Genomic DNA, 13,349 nt, shown 5'->3' with positions numbered 1-13,349 from the left:
TTAGATGTGCAGAAACTTTTCAGTAGGATGAGATCCCAGTTGTTGATTCTTTCAAGTGTTTCACGTGCAATTTGGTTTTTGTTCATGGACTCTCTGCCTACCCCTACAGGACAAAATTTGTAAATCAAAAGCATAGCAAGTCTTCACATCTGCAAGGCCATAAATTTTTATGCCACATTTTGACCCATCACTTTTCCATTAAGTCTTTCACAGTCTTGTTACTACCATGAGAAATCCCTGCTAAGTACAGCAGACCTGTGAATGCTTTCAGTTCACTTGGTGAGGTATCATAATAAATATATTTTTGAGTATGGTTACTGGTGCATACAGAATATTTTACTTGTATTTCAACCTTTGTGTATTTCACAGCATCTTCTAGCATTTCATCTGTTACAATTTCCAACACTGAATGGCAGTGCTGGTTTCTATGCAATATGTCTCATCCCTTCCAAGACTCTTACTACATTTTTGGACCTAGTTCTCACACTGGATCATTCCATTTCATTGTGTGACAATTTTGCAACATCTTGACTAGTCAACTATGTACTCACATTGCTGTTTTCTTTGTCATCTGTATCAAGGAAGTCTGCATTCCCTGTGTCTGTATCAGTTGATTTTTAGTCCACTTCACTGTCACAGGAACTCTGGTTCACATGGCCAACATCAGAGTCATCATCATCATCATCATCATCATCATCATACACCCACACCACTCTTCTGTTATGAAAGCATATATTTTACCATAATGGATTGTCTTCATCATCCATGCATCAGTAATCTGATGATTCATTTTTGATCTCCTCCAAAATTTGCAAATCTAGTTTTTCATTTGCCATTGTACTGAACTGGGCTACTTTTACCAGAAAAATCAAAAGAAAACTTTTCTAAAAACAAATCCAGGCCAGTGCAGTGGCTCACACCTGTAGTCCCAGCACTTGGGAAGACTGAAACAGGAGGACTGCAGCAAGTTCAAGGCCAGCCTGGGTTACACAGTAAGTTTAAGCCTAGCCTGAACTACAGAGTGAGTCCCCATCTCCAAAAAAACAAACAAGCAACAAAAATATTGGAGTGGTGTGGGTGTATTATACTTTCATGATGCTCAGGTAAACATACACAAAACTTGTTAGGTGCATCATGTGGGTGTAGATCCAGGTTTCACACTTTTGCACATGTGCACATACCTTGTCTTTCATAGTACCAAGTGGGTAAACACAAAGATTGCTTCCTGCATCTCCCAGGCACAGCTACTGAGACACATAGTTGGCTACTATTACACTAAAGTAAAAATTCACAGTAGAAAAGGGATGTGTTTGTGGAACCCAGTGTTATGTTCTTTGGGTAATATCACATTTTCTTGATCCATTCATCTGTTGATAGACATATAGGCTGCTCCCAAGATTTAGTTATTATGAACTGTGCTTCTGTATACATGGGTATGCACGTATCACTGTAATATGATGTCTTCAACTCTTTCAGGAAGATACCTAAAAGAGGAATAGCTGGGTCAAATGGAATTTCTTTTTTATTTTTTTCCCCCGGTACCGGGAATTGAACTCACGATGTCGCACTTGCCAGGCAGGCGCTGTGCTGCTGAGCTAAATCCCCAGCCCTCAAATGGAATTTCTATTTTTAGTTTTTTAGGAATCTTCATAATGATTTCTACAGTGGTTGTACCAGTTCATACTCCCACCAATAATAAAGAAGGGTTCCTTTTTCTCCCCAGCCCTCTAGTATTTATTATTGATTTCTTGATGATATCCATTCTTTTGGGTTGAGATGGAATCTCCATGTGTTTTAACTTGCATTTCTTTAATGGGCAGCAATATTAAACAATTTTTCATGTATTTATTGGCCATTTATATTTCTTCACCTATAAAATATTTATTAACTTTTTTTTTTTTTTTGGTCTTTTTGAGACAGGGTCTCGCTATGCAGTTCAGGCTGGCCTTGAGCTTACTTTGTAGCCCAGGCTGGCCTTGAACTCACAATGATCCTCCTACCTCAGCCTCCCGAGTGCTGGGATTACAGGCATGCACCACCACGCCCGGCTAATCTATTCATTTCAGATACCCATTTTTTGACTAGGTCTGTAAATTGGGGGGGCGGGTTATACTTTGTGAATTCTTTATATATTCTAGATATTCTTTATCTGAGGAATATCTGGTAAAATTTTTCCCCATTTTGTAGGTTGTCTCTTCACTCTGTTGGTGGTTTGGTTTGCTGTACAAAGCTTTTTAGTTTGATGTGATCCCATTTGTTGACTCTGGGTATTATTTCTTGTGCAACCAGGGTTATGTTAAAGAAGCCTTTACCTATGCCTGTGTCTTTCAAGGGTTTTACCTATTTTGTCTTCCAGCAGGTTCTGTTTTAACATGCTCATGACTGGGCTGTAATTTGTATGTCATGCTGCCAGGCAGCTTGAACCATTGGTGGCACATGTGTGACTGCCCTTTCAGGTGGCGTTTTATTAATTTTATTAGTAAAAATTTGATAAAAGTGGTTAGATCTGTTTATACCACTAGTGGTATAAGCTACCCAATAAGACAGTCACGCATGTACCACCAGTGGTTCAAGCTGCTGGAAACATGTTAATATTTAGATCTTTAATCCATTTTGATTTTGTTTCATATATGGTAGAGATATGGGTCTAGGTTCAATCTATAGCATGTGGATAGCCAGTTTTCTCAGCACCATTTATTAAAGAAGCCATCTTTCCACCAGTGAAAGTATTTTGCCCCTTTGTTAAAAATAAGGTAGCTGTCAGGCATGAGGGCACATACCTGTAATCCCAGCACTCGGGAGGCTGAGGCAGGAGGATCACTGCAAGTTTGAGGCCACCCTGGGCTACAAAGTGAGTTCTAGGCCAGCCTGAACTGCACAGTAAAAACTTGTCTCAAAAAAACAAAAACAAACAAAAAAGGTAACTGATGCTGGGCATGGTGGTACACGCCTGTAATTCCAGCATTCGGGAGGCTGAGGCAGGAGGATCGTTGCAAGTTCGAGACCAGTCTGGGCTACAAAATGAGAGCAAGGCCAGCCTGAACTGCATAGCAAGACCCTGTCTCAAAAAGACAAAAAAAAAAAAAAAAAAAAAAAAAAAAGGTAGCTGAGTGTGCCTAGAATTTTTACTTCATCTTTTATTCTGTTCCATTGATCTACAAGTCTGTTTTTTTTCTTTTTGGGTTTTTTTCCCCCCAATATCATGCTATTTTTAATTACTGTAGCTTTGCAGTATAACTTGAGGTCTAGGCTTGTGATGCCCCTGTGATTGCCCAGAATTGCTTCTGCTATTCTAGGTCTCTTCTGTTTCTATAAAATTTTAGGATTGCTTCCTCTAGTTCTGTGGGCAATGCTTTTTGATTGGGATTATGTTAAATCTATATAACAGTTTCAGGAAGTATGGCCATTTGAATTTTATTGGTTCTGCCTAACCAGGAACAGGGAATATCTTTCTATTTTCTGAAATCCTCTTGCAGCTCCTTTTTCAGAGAAAAGAGAAGCTTTTTGCTTCTATTAACCCGTAATTATTTCATTTTTCTCGATGCTATTGTGAAAGGTATTGCTTCCCTAATTTCTCTCTCTTGGTGAGTTTATTATTTGTGTACAGGAATGCTACTAATTTTTGAGTGTTGATTCTGTGTCCTGCTACACTGTTGAATTTGGTTATTAATTCTAGGAGTCTTCTGGTGAATTTTTTGGGGTCTTCTATGTAAAGATTCATGTCATAGTAATTTAACTTTTTCCTTTCTTACCCATATCCCTTTTACTTCTTTCTTTTGTCTAACTGCTGTAGCTAATGATTCAAGAACTACATTGAACAAGAATGGTGATAACGGACATCCTTGCCTTGTTCCTGATTTTAGAGGGAAAGCTTCAGCTCCATTTAGTATGATGTCTGCCATTGGTTTGTCACAGATGGCTTTTATTAGATTGAGATAAGACCTTTTATATTTATTTTCTTTACGGTTTTTTAAAATCATGACTAGATGCTGGATTTTGTCAAAGGCTTATTCTACATCTACTGATTTTTTGTTTGTTCCTTCTTTTTTTTTTTTTTTTTTTGGGTTTTGGTTTTTCTCCGGTACAGGGAATTGAACTCACGACCTGGCACTTGCCAGGCAGGCGCTGTGCCACTGAGCTAAATCCCCAGCCCCCTACATCTACTGAGATGATCATATAGTTTTTGACTTTGCTTCTGTTTATGTGGTATATTATATTCATTTATCTGCATATGTTGAGCCTTCCCTGCATCTCTGGAATGAATCCTACTTGGTTATGATGTATGATCTCTTTGATGATTTGTTGCATTCTGTTTGCCAGTATCTTAGTGAGGATTTTTTGCACCTACATTCATTAAGGAGACTAGCCTGTAGTTTTCATTTTTGGCTGACTCCTTTTCTGGTTTTAGAATCACAGTAATGCTTGCTTCCAGGAATGACTTTGGGAACACTGCTTCCTTTTCTATTTCATTAGAGTTTGAGGAGTATTGGCATTAAATCTTCTCTAAAGTTCTTGTAGAATTTGGCAGTGAATCTATCAGGACCTGGAGTTTCTTAGTTGATAGATTTATTTATTCTTTAATTTTACTAACTGATATTAGATTACTCAGAATTTTTATATCTTCTTGGTTCATCTTTGGTAGTTCATATGTATCTAGGAATCTATTCATTTCTTCTGAATTTTCCATTTTATCACAGCACAGAGTCTCAAAGTAATTACTAATGATCTTCTGAATTTTGGCAGAATCCATTCTGACTGCTTTTTTCGCTTTTTTTTTTTGTCTTTTTGAGACAGAGTCTCCCTATGCAGTTCAGGCTGGCCTTGAGCTCACTTTGTAGCCCAGGGTGGTCTTGAACTCACAACAATCCTCCTGTCTCAGCCTCACTATGTATTTCAGCCGAGTGCTGGGATTACAGGTGTGCACCACCATGCCCAGCCTGTTTTTCACTTCTAATTGCATGAATTTGGTTCTTTTCTTTCCTTATTTTGGTAAGATTGACTGAGTGTTCATCTATTTTGTTTAGTCTTTCAATTCATTATTTGTACTGTTTTTTTAAGTCAATTTCATTAATTTTTGCTCTAAATTATATAATTTCTTTCCTCATACTGGCTTTGGATTTGGATTATTCTTGTTTTTTGAGGACCTTGAGAGGTGTATCATTAATATGTTTTCTGATATGGGAACTCACCACTATAAACTTCCCTCTTAGGACTGCTTTCATTGTGTCCCATAGGTTCCAGTTAGTTGTACTATCATTATTGTTTGATTGTAGGAACTGTCTAATTTAGTCCTTAATTTCATGTATGACCCATGGATTATTCACGAGGGTATTATTTAATTTCCTTGCATTTGCATAGTTTCTGTGATTTCCTTTACCATGGATTTCCAGTTTCATTGCACTATGATCTGATAATTTTTTTTTATATCTGATAATCTGCTTGGGATAATTCTAATGCTTTTGCATTTATTTAGCATGTTTTTCACTAGTTCAGGCTGGTCTTCAACTTACTATGTATTTCAGCTTAGCCTTGAATTCATGATTATCATCCTGCCTCAGCCTCCAAGTGCTGGGGCTACAAGCATGCACCACCATACCCAGCCTAAACATGCTTTATAGGATATTATATGGTCTATTTTGGAGAAAGTCCCATATGCTGCTGAGAAGAATGTGTATGCGGTTGCTGGATGTAACACTTTGTAGGTAACTATTAGGTCCATTTGTTTGATGGCTTAGTTCAATTCTGATAGTTCCTTCTTGATTCTTTGTGTAGCTGATCTGTTCATTTATGGGGTAGTGAGGTCATCCATTACAATTATATTGGTGTTTATCTGACTTTTTATATCTATTAGTGTTTGTTATGAAATTGGGCATGGTATTTAGTGCTTATACATTTATAATTGTTATCTCTTCCTGTTGAACTGTTCCCTTCACTAATACGTAGTAAACTTCTTTGTCTCTTCTGATCAATTTTGGCTTGAAATCCACTTTGACTGAAATTAGAATAGCTACTCCTGCTTTTTTACAGGTTCCTGTGGCATGGACTATTGTTTTCCATTATTTTATTTATTTATTTATTTATTTATTTATTTATTTATTTTTGTCTTTTTGAGACAGGGTCCCACTATGCAATTCAGGCTGGCCTTGAGCTCACTTTATAGACCAGGCTGATCTCAAACTCACAAGGATCTTCCTGCCTCAGCTTCCTGAGTGCTGGGATTACAGGTATATGCCACCATACCCAGCCTATTCTTTGATTTTTTGATTTTTCCAGTACTGGGAATCAAACTCATGACCTTGCGCTTGCCAGACAGGTGCTGTGCAACTGAGTTAAATCCCCAGCCCCAAATTCTTTGATTTTTAATCTGTAAATTTCCTTTTGAATTAAATGTGCTTCTTGTATACTCCATATTGTTGGGTTTGTTTTTTCATCCATTCTGCCAATCTGTGCCTTTAATTGGGAATTGAGACCATTTACATTGACAGTATTACTGACAAGTACTGACTTATTCTTATCACTATTCTCTTGTTACTGATTTTTCCCCCTTTTGCTTAGCTACTCATCTTGCCAGGTATTCATTCTTTTTGAGTATTTGACATTGTTGGCTCCATTGTCTCTTCCTAGGATATCCCTGGGAATTTTTTGTAATGTTAGTTTGGTGTCAGGAATTTTTTGAGGTGCTCTTTGTCATGGGAATATTTTATGTCTCCATTGATTTTGAAGGAAGGTTTTGCAGGATACATAGTGGGGATTAGAAGTTGTCTTTTAAGGCTTGAAACACTTCACTCCAAGGCCTCCTGGCCTTTAAGGTTTATGTTAAGTCTGCTATAATTCTAAGGGGTTTACCATTATATGTGATTTGTTGCCTTTCTCCAACAGCTTTTAAGTTTGTCCCTGTGATGAACTTTTAGTACTTGTAGTATAATGCGGCACAGAGAGGTTCTCTTTTGGTTGTGGCTATTTGGGGTTCTGTATGTCTCACCTACCTGTATGTTTATTTTTTTCCCTATATTTGGGAAGTTTTCTGCCATTATTTTGTTTTTTCAGTTCAAAAGCAAGACAAGGTCCTACAGCAAAAACCTAAAGAACACTCACAAGCTAACCCTGCCCCAGCTGTGTCTGTTACTGAGTTCAAAAGAAAACAGGGTCTCAAACCACACAGAGGGGTTCCAAGACTTGGAATCCCAAACAAAAGGCGGGAGGAAACTAGACATCTTCTTGGACAGCCCCACAAGCTTCTCAGCAAACTGCTCAAGCTGTCTTGCCAGCCTCACAGCCTCAGATTCTTGGTCTCTGTGCACTTGGCTTTTCCTTCACTGCAGCTCCTGATCCTATGCATGTGAGGGCTCTCTGTTTTATTCTGCATACTGTTAGATCATCTCACTGTAAGCTTCTCTCTAATTTATAAACAAGGCTCCAAGCCAAGGTCAGAAGGAGAGCAGACTTGGGGGAGGGGACCAGATGGGCTCAAACTACCATTCTCAGTGACTCACCAGGGAGCCAGATGCTGCATCTCGCGTTGATCCTGTGTCTCATGAGGGAAGACAAAAACAGCCTCGACTCCAGCACTGATGAGACATTAGCTAGTCTCATCTACCTTTTTAGGTCTCCAGAAATCACCAGCAGAAAGCCAGGTGCAGTGACACCTATAATCCCAGCACTCAGAAGGCTGAGGCAGGAAGATCACCATGAGTTAGAGGCCAGTCTGGACTGCATAGTGAGTTCAAGGCCTGCCTGAACTACATAGTGAGAACCGGTGGAAGGAAGGAAGGAAGGAAGGAAGGAAGGAAGGAAGGAAGGAAGGAAGAGAGAGAGAAGGGCTGGGGATTTAGCTCAGTGGCAGTTCAATTCCCGGTACCCGAAATGGAAGGAAGGAAGGAAAGAAAGAAAGAAAAAAAAGAAAAAAGAAAGAACTGGCAGAATGGAGGCAAGTTTGTAGTGTTTAAGGAGGAAATGCAAACTAACTTTACAGTTCCTTTGCCCCCAGAAAATGAGTAATTTTCCTTTCCCTTTATCACCCCGCATACTTACAAACTGGTAGCTAAGTCCTTTCTACAAACATCTGAATACTAATGACCATGATTGCTATCACTGCATTCTTAACAAAGTCTTTTCAAGACAATTGATATGCAATGACCATTTGCAGAAGGTATTGTTAGGCCATTTTGTAAATAAGGAAACTGAAGGAGAAGGAAGTCATTTCTCCAGGGTCACAGAGCTCATAAGTATCCAGGCCAAGATGTCAGAACTTATATTCTATTCTCTTTCTTATTATAAAGTTTTTCAAGCATGCAGAAAAATCAACTATATAACAACTAAATATGTCACCTAGATTAAACATGAACTGTTTAGTATTATTTTTATCCATGTGTATAAATTTATTTTTGTCAAACTATCTAAAAGTTGCATACATCACGACACTTCTCCGATGTCTACATGTAGCTCCTAAAAGTAAGAACATTCTCCTTCATACCACAATATTTCTTTTTGAATATGTATAAAATTGGATTTTATTTATTTATTTTTTTTTTGGTATTTTTGAGACAGGGTCTCGCTATGCAGTTCAGGCTGGCCTTGAGCTCACTTTATAGCGCAGACTGGTCTCGAATTCACAACGATCCTCCTGCCTCAGCCTCCCAAGTCCTGGGATTACAGGCGTGCGCCACCAGGCCTAGCTTGGATTTTATTTTAAAGAGAAAAAATAAACAAGATTTCAAAACAAGATAACATGAGGGTAACATTATGTATTGTTACCTTTAACTTAGTTACTCAGAGTACAAGATATAGGCATTTAATTGGCCAAACAATATTAGCACAGAGCCTGTAATTCCAGCACTCAGGAGGTTGAGGCAGGAGGAGTGTTGTGAGTTCAAGACCAGCCTGGGCTACAAAGTGAGCTCAAGGCCAGCCTGAACTGCATAGCGAGACCCTGCCTCAAAAAAGACCAAGAAAAAAACTAGAAAAATTAGCACAGAGCTGGGAAGATAGTTCAGGGGCATAGCACCTGCCTGGCAAGCATGAGGTTCTGAGTTCAATTTCCGGTACCGAAAAAAAAAAGAAAAATCAATACACAACAATATTAGCACAAACCTTTCTTTTCAATGAACAAAGAGAAATCAGTAGTATAACTATCAACTTTCTTGCATACATATGCTTTTTGCTTTTCCCTTCTTTTCTCCTTTCCTCCTCTTCCTCCTTTCCTCCTCTTTCCTTTTGAACATACTGTTCAAAAACCATTCACCGAATGATTTTAGCATCCACAGATGATCTTTGCTAGGTTAATAATTTGACTAGTAATTTACTATTTTATCATTCTCTCTACATTTATAAGATGGCCTTCTGAGAAGAAGAGTTTTTCTTCATCAAATGAGGAAGAACTATGGTTTTTGTTAATTATCAAGCCATTCTGAGGTGGAGGTCAGAAGGAAATTTAAGATAATTAGGTCCAGCCACCTGTGCCAATACTTAGGGCACTGTTAGGACTCCCCAACAAATGCTCTTCAGCCAGTGAAGAAACGGATTCACAGGGAACTCACCTCCCTTGGACGTCCATTGTGTCACAGAGTTACCCCACACTGAGCTGAGCAGTTCTAGCTTCTCTCTTTGGAGCCTACGCACCTCTGTGAAACTCAGGCCTAAAAGATAATTCCTGGGCTGAGGATATGACTCAGCAGTGCAGTGCCTACCTGGCAAGTGCAAGGTCCTGAGTTCTGATTCCTGGTACTGCCACCACACACACAAAAAATTCCTTCTTGTCCCCTTGCTCATATTTGAACTGGTAAATCTATTTTCTGGATGTAACTGGGTTTATTTACCAAATACTCTACCATGACTCACAAGGCCCTGGTGCTTTTTAGGCCCCTTCAAATATTAACATAAAAATAAAAACACAAACACATTTGGCCTGAGGTTTTAATTTCTACCTACAGTGAAATTTATCTCGAACTCCTCCTACTCCTGTTCCCCACATACAGACGGCTGCCAACCCAGCCCATTCCACCTCCTAGAATTCCCATGTACCCACCAGTCCCTCAGTTCTCCATTTCCCCTGACACTGGTTTGGGTCCCCATTCAACTGCTGTGACCTAGCCAGACACTGTGCTGCACAACTGTAATCCCAGTATTCTGGAAGGCTGAGGAAGGAGGATCACAATGTTGAGCCCAGCCTAAGCAACTTAGCAAAGCCCTGTCTCAAAATAAAAACCAAAAAAAGCTAAAGATGTAGCTTAGTGCGAAGACCCTGGGTTCAATACAGAAGTATGTCAACCAACGAAACAAACATAAAAATCTGTAACCTGAGCAAGTATAATGCTCTAACCCTTCCCAATTTCAGTGCCTCCTATCACATCTGTCCTCCAGCTGCTCACCAGCAGTCTTCCCTATGTGGCAACCTCAACTGCCTATTGCCAGCATCCAGCACGGCCCCCAGCATACTGTAGTCCCTCAGTAAATGGCCCTGGGCATCTGGGGGAAACTAAAGTGACTGATTGAGCTGCTTGACAGGAGGAAATTTCCCTGAGTTTTAAACGAAAGTTACTTTATATAAAACACTGTTTAGAAATTTGCCTAACAAACCATTTTGAAATCTTTGGTCAGCTCATGTGTATAAATAAGTCATATTTAAACATTTTTTGTTTGCTTTGATTTTGTGGTACTAGGGATCAAACCCAGGGCCTCATACATGCTAGGCAAGTGTTCTTGCACTGAGCTGTACCTGAGCCCTTTATTCTACATTATTTGACAACCAGTTGCACAAAAGTTCTCATTGCATGCATTCTCTTTAGGGCTCAGACTTTCTAAAGAATAAACTGCATATGAAGTAAGGAATAAAATACAGACAGTAAATACTGTTAAGTGCAAAATGCTTGGATTCAACAAGAATATAGAAAAAATCAAAACAACTTCACCAAATACTTCAACCAACCAACGAACCAGACAAACAAACGAAAAACCTCTGGTAATACATCTATTGGACTAACAATCAAACTTGAAAAGCCAGTGCTGGCAAATTGGCAGGTGGCTGGTTCACTTCCCCATGGAAACAGACGGTGGCACTGCAAACCAGCTCAGGCCTTCTGGTGAACAATCTGATCTCAGATAATAACTGTAAGCTTCTCACAGCCTTGGGTCCAATGATTCAACTGGAGGAGTATTTCCTAGGGACATAATTTAAGGTGCAACAAATTTCCACACTATGTGTACAGTACTAGTAACAATGAAGACATATTTCAAATTCCCCAAACAAGGGAAAAAAACCAAGCTAACCATATGGCCCTGTGTACATCAACACAAGGGTATATTAGGAAGTCACTTAAAGTCACAAGAATATGTTCTATGTCAACAAAGGAAGGTACACAGTCAGTCTTAGAAGCAGTGCCTGATTTCATATCTTAGCATGGTCACTCACTAGCCACGTGACCTCAGATAACTGATTTAAGCCCCTAACATTCCAGTTTCAACTTATGTGTCTAATGTGGATATTACAAGAATCCATAGCTAATAACACGACCTAATCCATAAAGTTTTTATGGCGTTGATATGAGATGATGCCTTCAGAGTGCTTGGCATATTACTTGATACGTAGTATGTTCCCCATAAATATCAGCAATTTGCATACTTTAATTATTGTAATATTTGTTGATCATGCACTATGTTCCTGTCACTGCATCAAGGGCACCCATTACATTTAGTCTCTATAACAACCTTACAAACTAAATGCTATTATAAAGAAAAGTTAGCCGGCGTGGTGCAGGCTTGTAATCCCAGCACTCGGGAGGCTGAGAACGAGGCTGAGGTAGGAGGATCGTTGTGAGTTCAAGATCAGCTTGGGCTAGAAAGTGAGCTCAAGGCCAGCCTGAACTGCACAGCAAGACCCTATCTCCAAAACACAAAAAAAGAAAAGAAAAGTTAAAGAAATGAGCCCAGAGGATCTATGTACATAGGGTTAGTAAAGATAAGGTACATAAGACAGTAAGTAGATCCCAAACACAAACATGTAAATTTAAATGTACTCATATACTTGCAAAGATAGGCACAGTTAGAACTTAGTGATCATTAGGTCCACCTTGTTTAAAATTAGCCAAGTGTCTTTGTCTTTTCAGGTAGAAGCAAGCAGGTACGAGATGGGCCCAGTCCTGCTGCCTGTACTGGCCCATGTGCTTCCTTCTCGCCAGCAGGGACCAGGCCTTGAATTAAATGTCACTTGGGTGCTTCTGACCAGCAAGTGCTTACCTGGAGGAGATAGAGGAGTCCTGGGACAAACAAGGTGATTGGGTACAGAGACTGGTATGTTGCTAAGGCAAGAAAAATAGCACTGAGGAAAGCACTGCCTGTAAAAAGACATAAACGCATGGAATAATCGGGCCTCATCAATCAGGATTAGACTCACAAGTCCCCATCAACACAAAACTTACCATAACTGCTTGGATAATCACTGCTGTGGTGCTTTCTAATTTGCAGGTACAATGCAAACAACACAGAGAGCTTCTTAGCTTGATTTTACTTGCAAAGAAACTAAGAAAGTCAAACCATCTGCCTTTAGCAGCCTGAGACTCCAAGGCATACTTTCTTGTAAAATTTTCACACCCAGAAAAATTTTACAAAACTTCAGCCCAAAGATGTATAAAGTCCATTAATACTCATGCCCTATTTAATGTCTCAACTTATTAAGTCTCCACTTAGGGTTTATGATATTTAGAACTGTGGAACTGAGCCCTCTGGATCTTTTATTTATTTATTTATTTTTTTATTTTAAAGAGAGTAGTAAATGAGAAACAAACAAACAAAGAAATAGAACAGTAGCAGCATACCAGTATCACAAACATAAACAAATCAAAGCAAGAACATTCAAAGTGATACAGTCTCAAGACAAAATAATACGCATCAACAGTGGTTGTTACATTACATATTGCTATCCTCTATCACACTTCTTCCTTATGTGTTATCTTGAGGTCATATGTTTCTTTTTTCTTTTTGTGGTACTGAGGATTGAACCCAGGACCTTGTGCATGCTAGGCAAGCCCTCTGCCACTGAGCTATATTCCTAGCCCTATGTGTTTCTTTTTCTATATTAAAGCACATTTGAGGGGAAAGAGGGGGCAGGAATCACTATGTTGCCCAAGTTGGTCTCAAATTTTTGGACTCAAGTGATTCTACCAACTTACCCTTAAGTAGTGAGGACTATAGGAGTCCATACTATACTATCAGACTTAAGTATATTAATTTTTATTAATAATGTCCCCATTTCTAACACATAATGGCTAACTAGCACTCAGGAGGCTGAGGCAGGAGGACCACCACAAATTCAAGGCCAGTCTGAACTACATAGTGAGAGCCTGTCTCTAAAAAAA

General features: G+C 39.2%; 1 protein-coding gene and 1 long non-coding RNA gene across 2 annotated transcripts in view; one reads left to right on the top strand and one right to left on the bottom strand.

Moving 5' to 3' along the window:
- Pigu (phosphatidylinositol glycan anchor biosynthesis, class U) overlaps positions 1 to 13,349 on the bottom strand; it is an 89,202-nt gene that overhangs the window by 29,336 nt on the left and 46,517 nt on the right. Inside the window, exon 7 of the mRNA XM_005384827.2 lies at positions 12,232 to 12,329. Within this exon, the coding sequence (XP_005384884.1) occupies positions 12,232 to 12,329 (98 nt within the window). The remainder of the gene's footprint in view (positions 1 to 12,231; positions 12,330 to 13,349) is intronic.
- On the top strand, positions 10,797 to 12,192 carry LOC106148482. The gene is made up of 2 exons (XR_001233971.1): positions 10,797 to 10,957; positions 12,102 to 12,192. It is a non-coding gene; the product is annotated as an uncharacterized LOC106148482 (long non-coding RNA).

This window comes from Chinchilla lanigera, unplaced genomic scaffold (genome assembly GCF_000276665.1).
Source record: "Chinchilla lanigera isolate Chin_1 unplaced genomic scaffold, ChiLan1.0 scaffold00021, whole genome shotgun sequence".
Taxonomy (NCBI): domain Eukaryota; kingdom Metazoa; phylum Chordata; class Mammalia; order Rodentia; family Chinchillidae; genus Chinchilla; species Chinchilla lanigera.
Note: the sequence above shows the minus strand (reverse complement) of the source record. Positions and strands in the feature narration are given on the sequence as shown.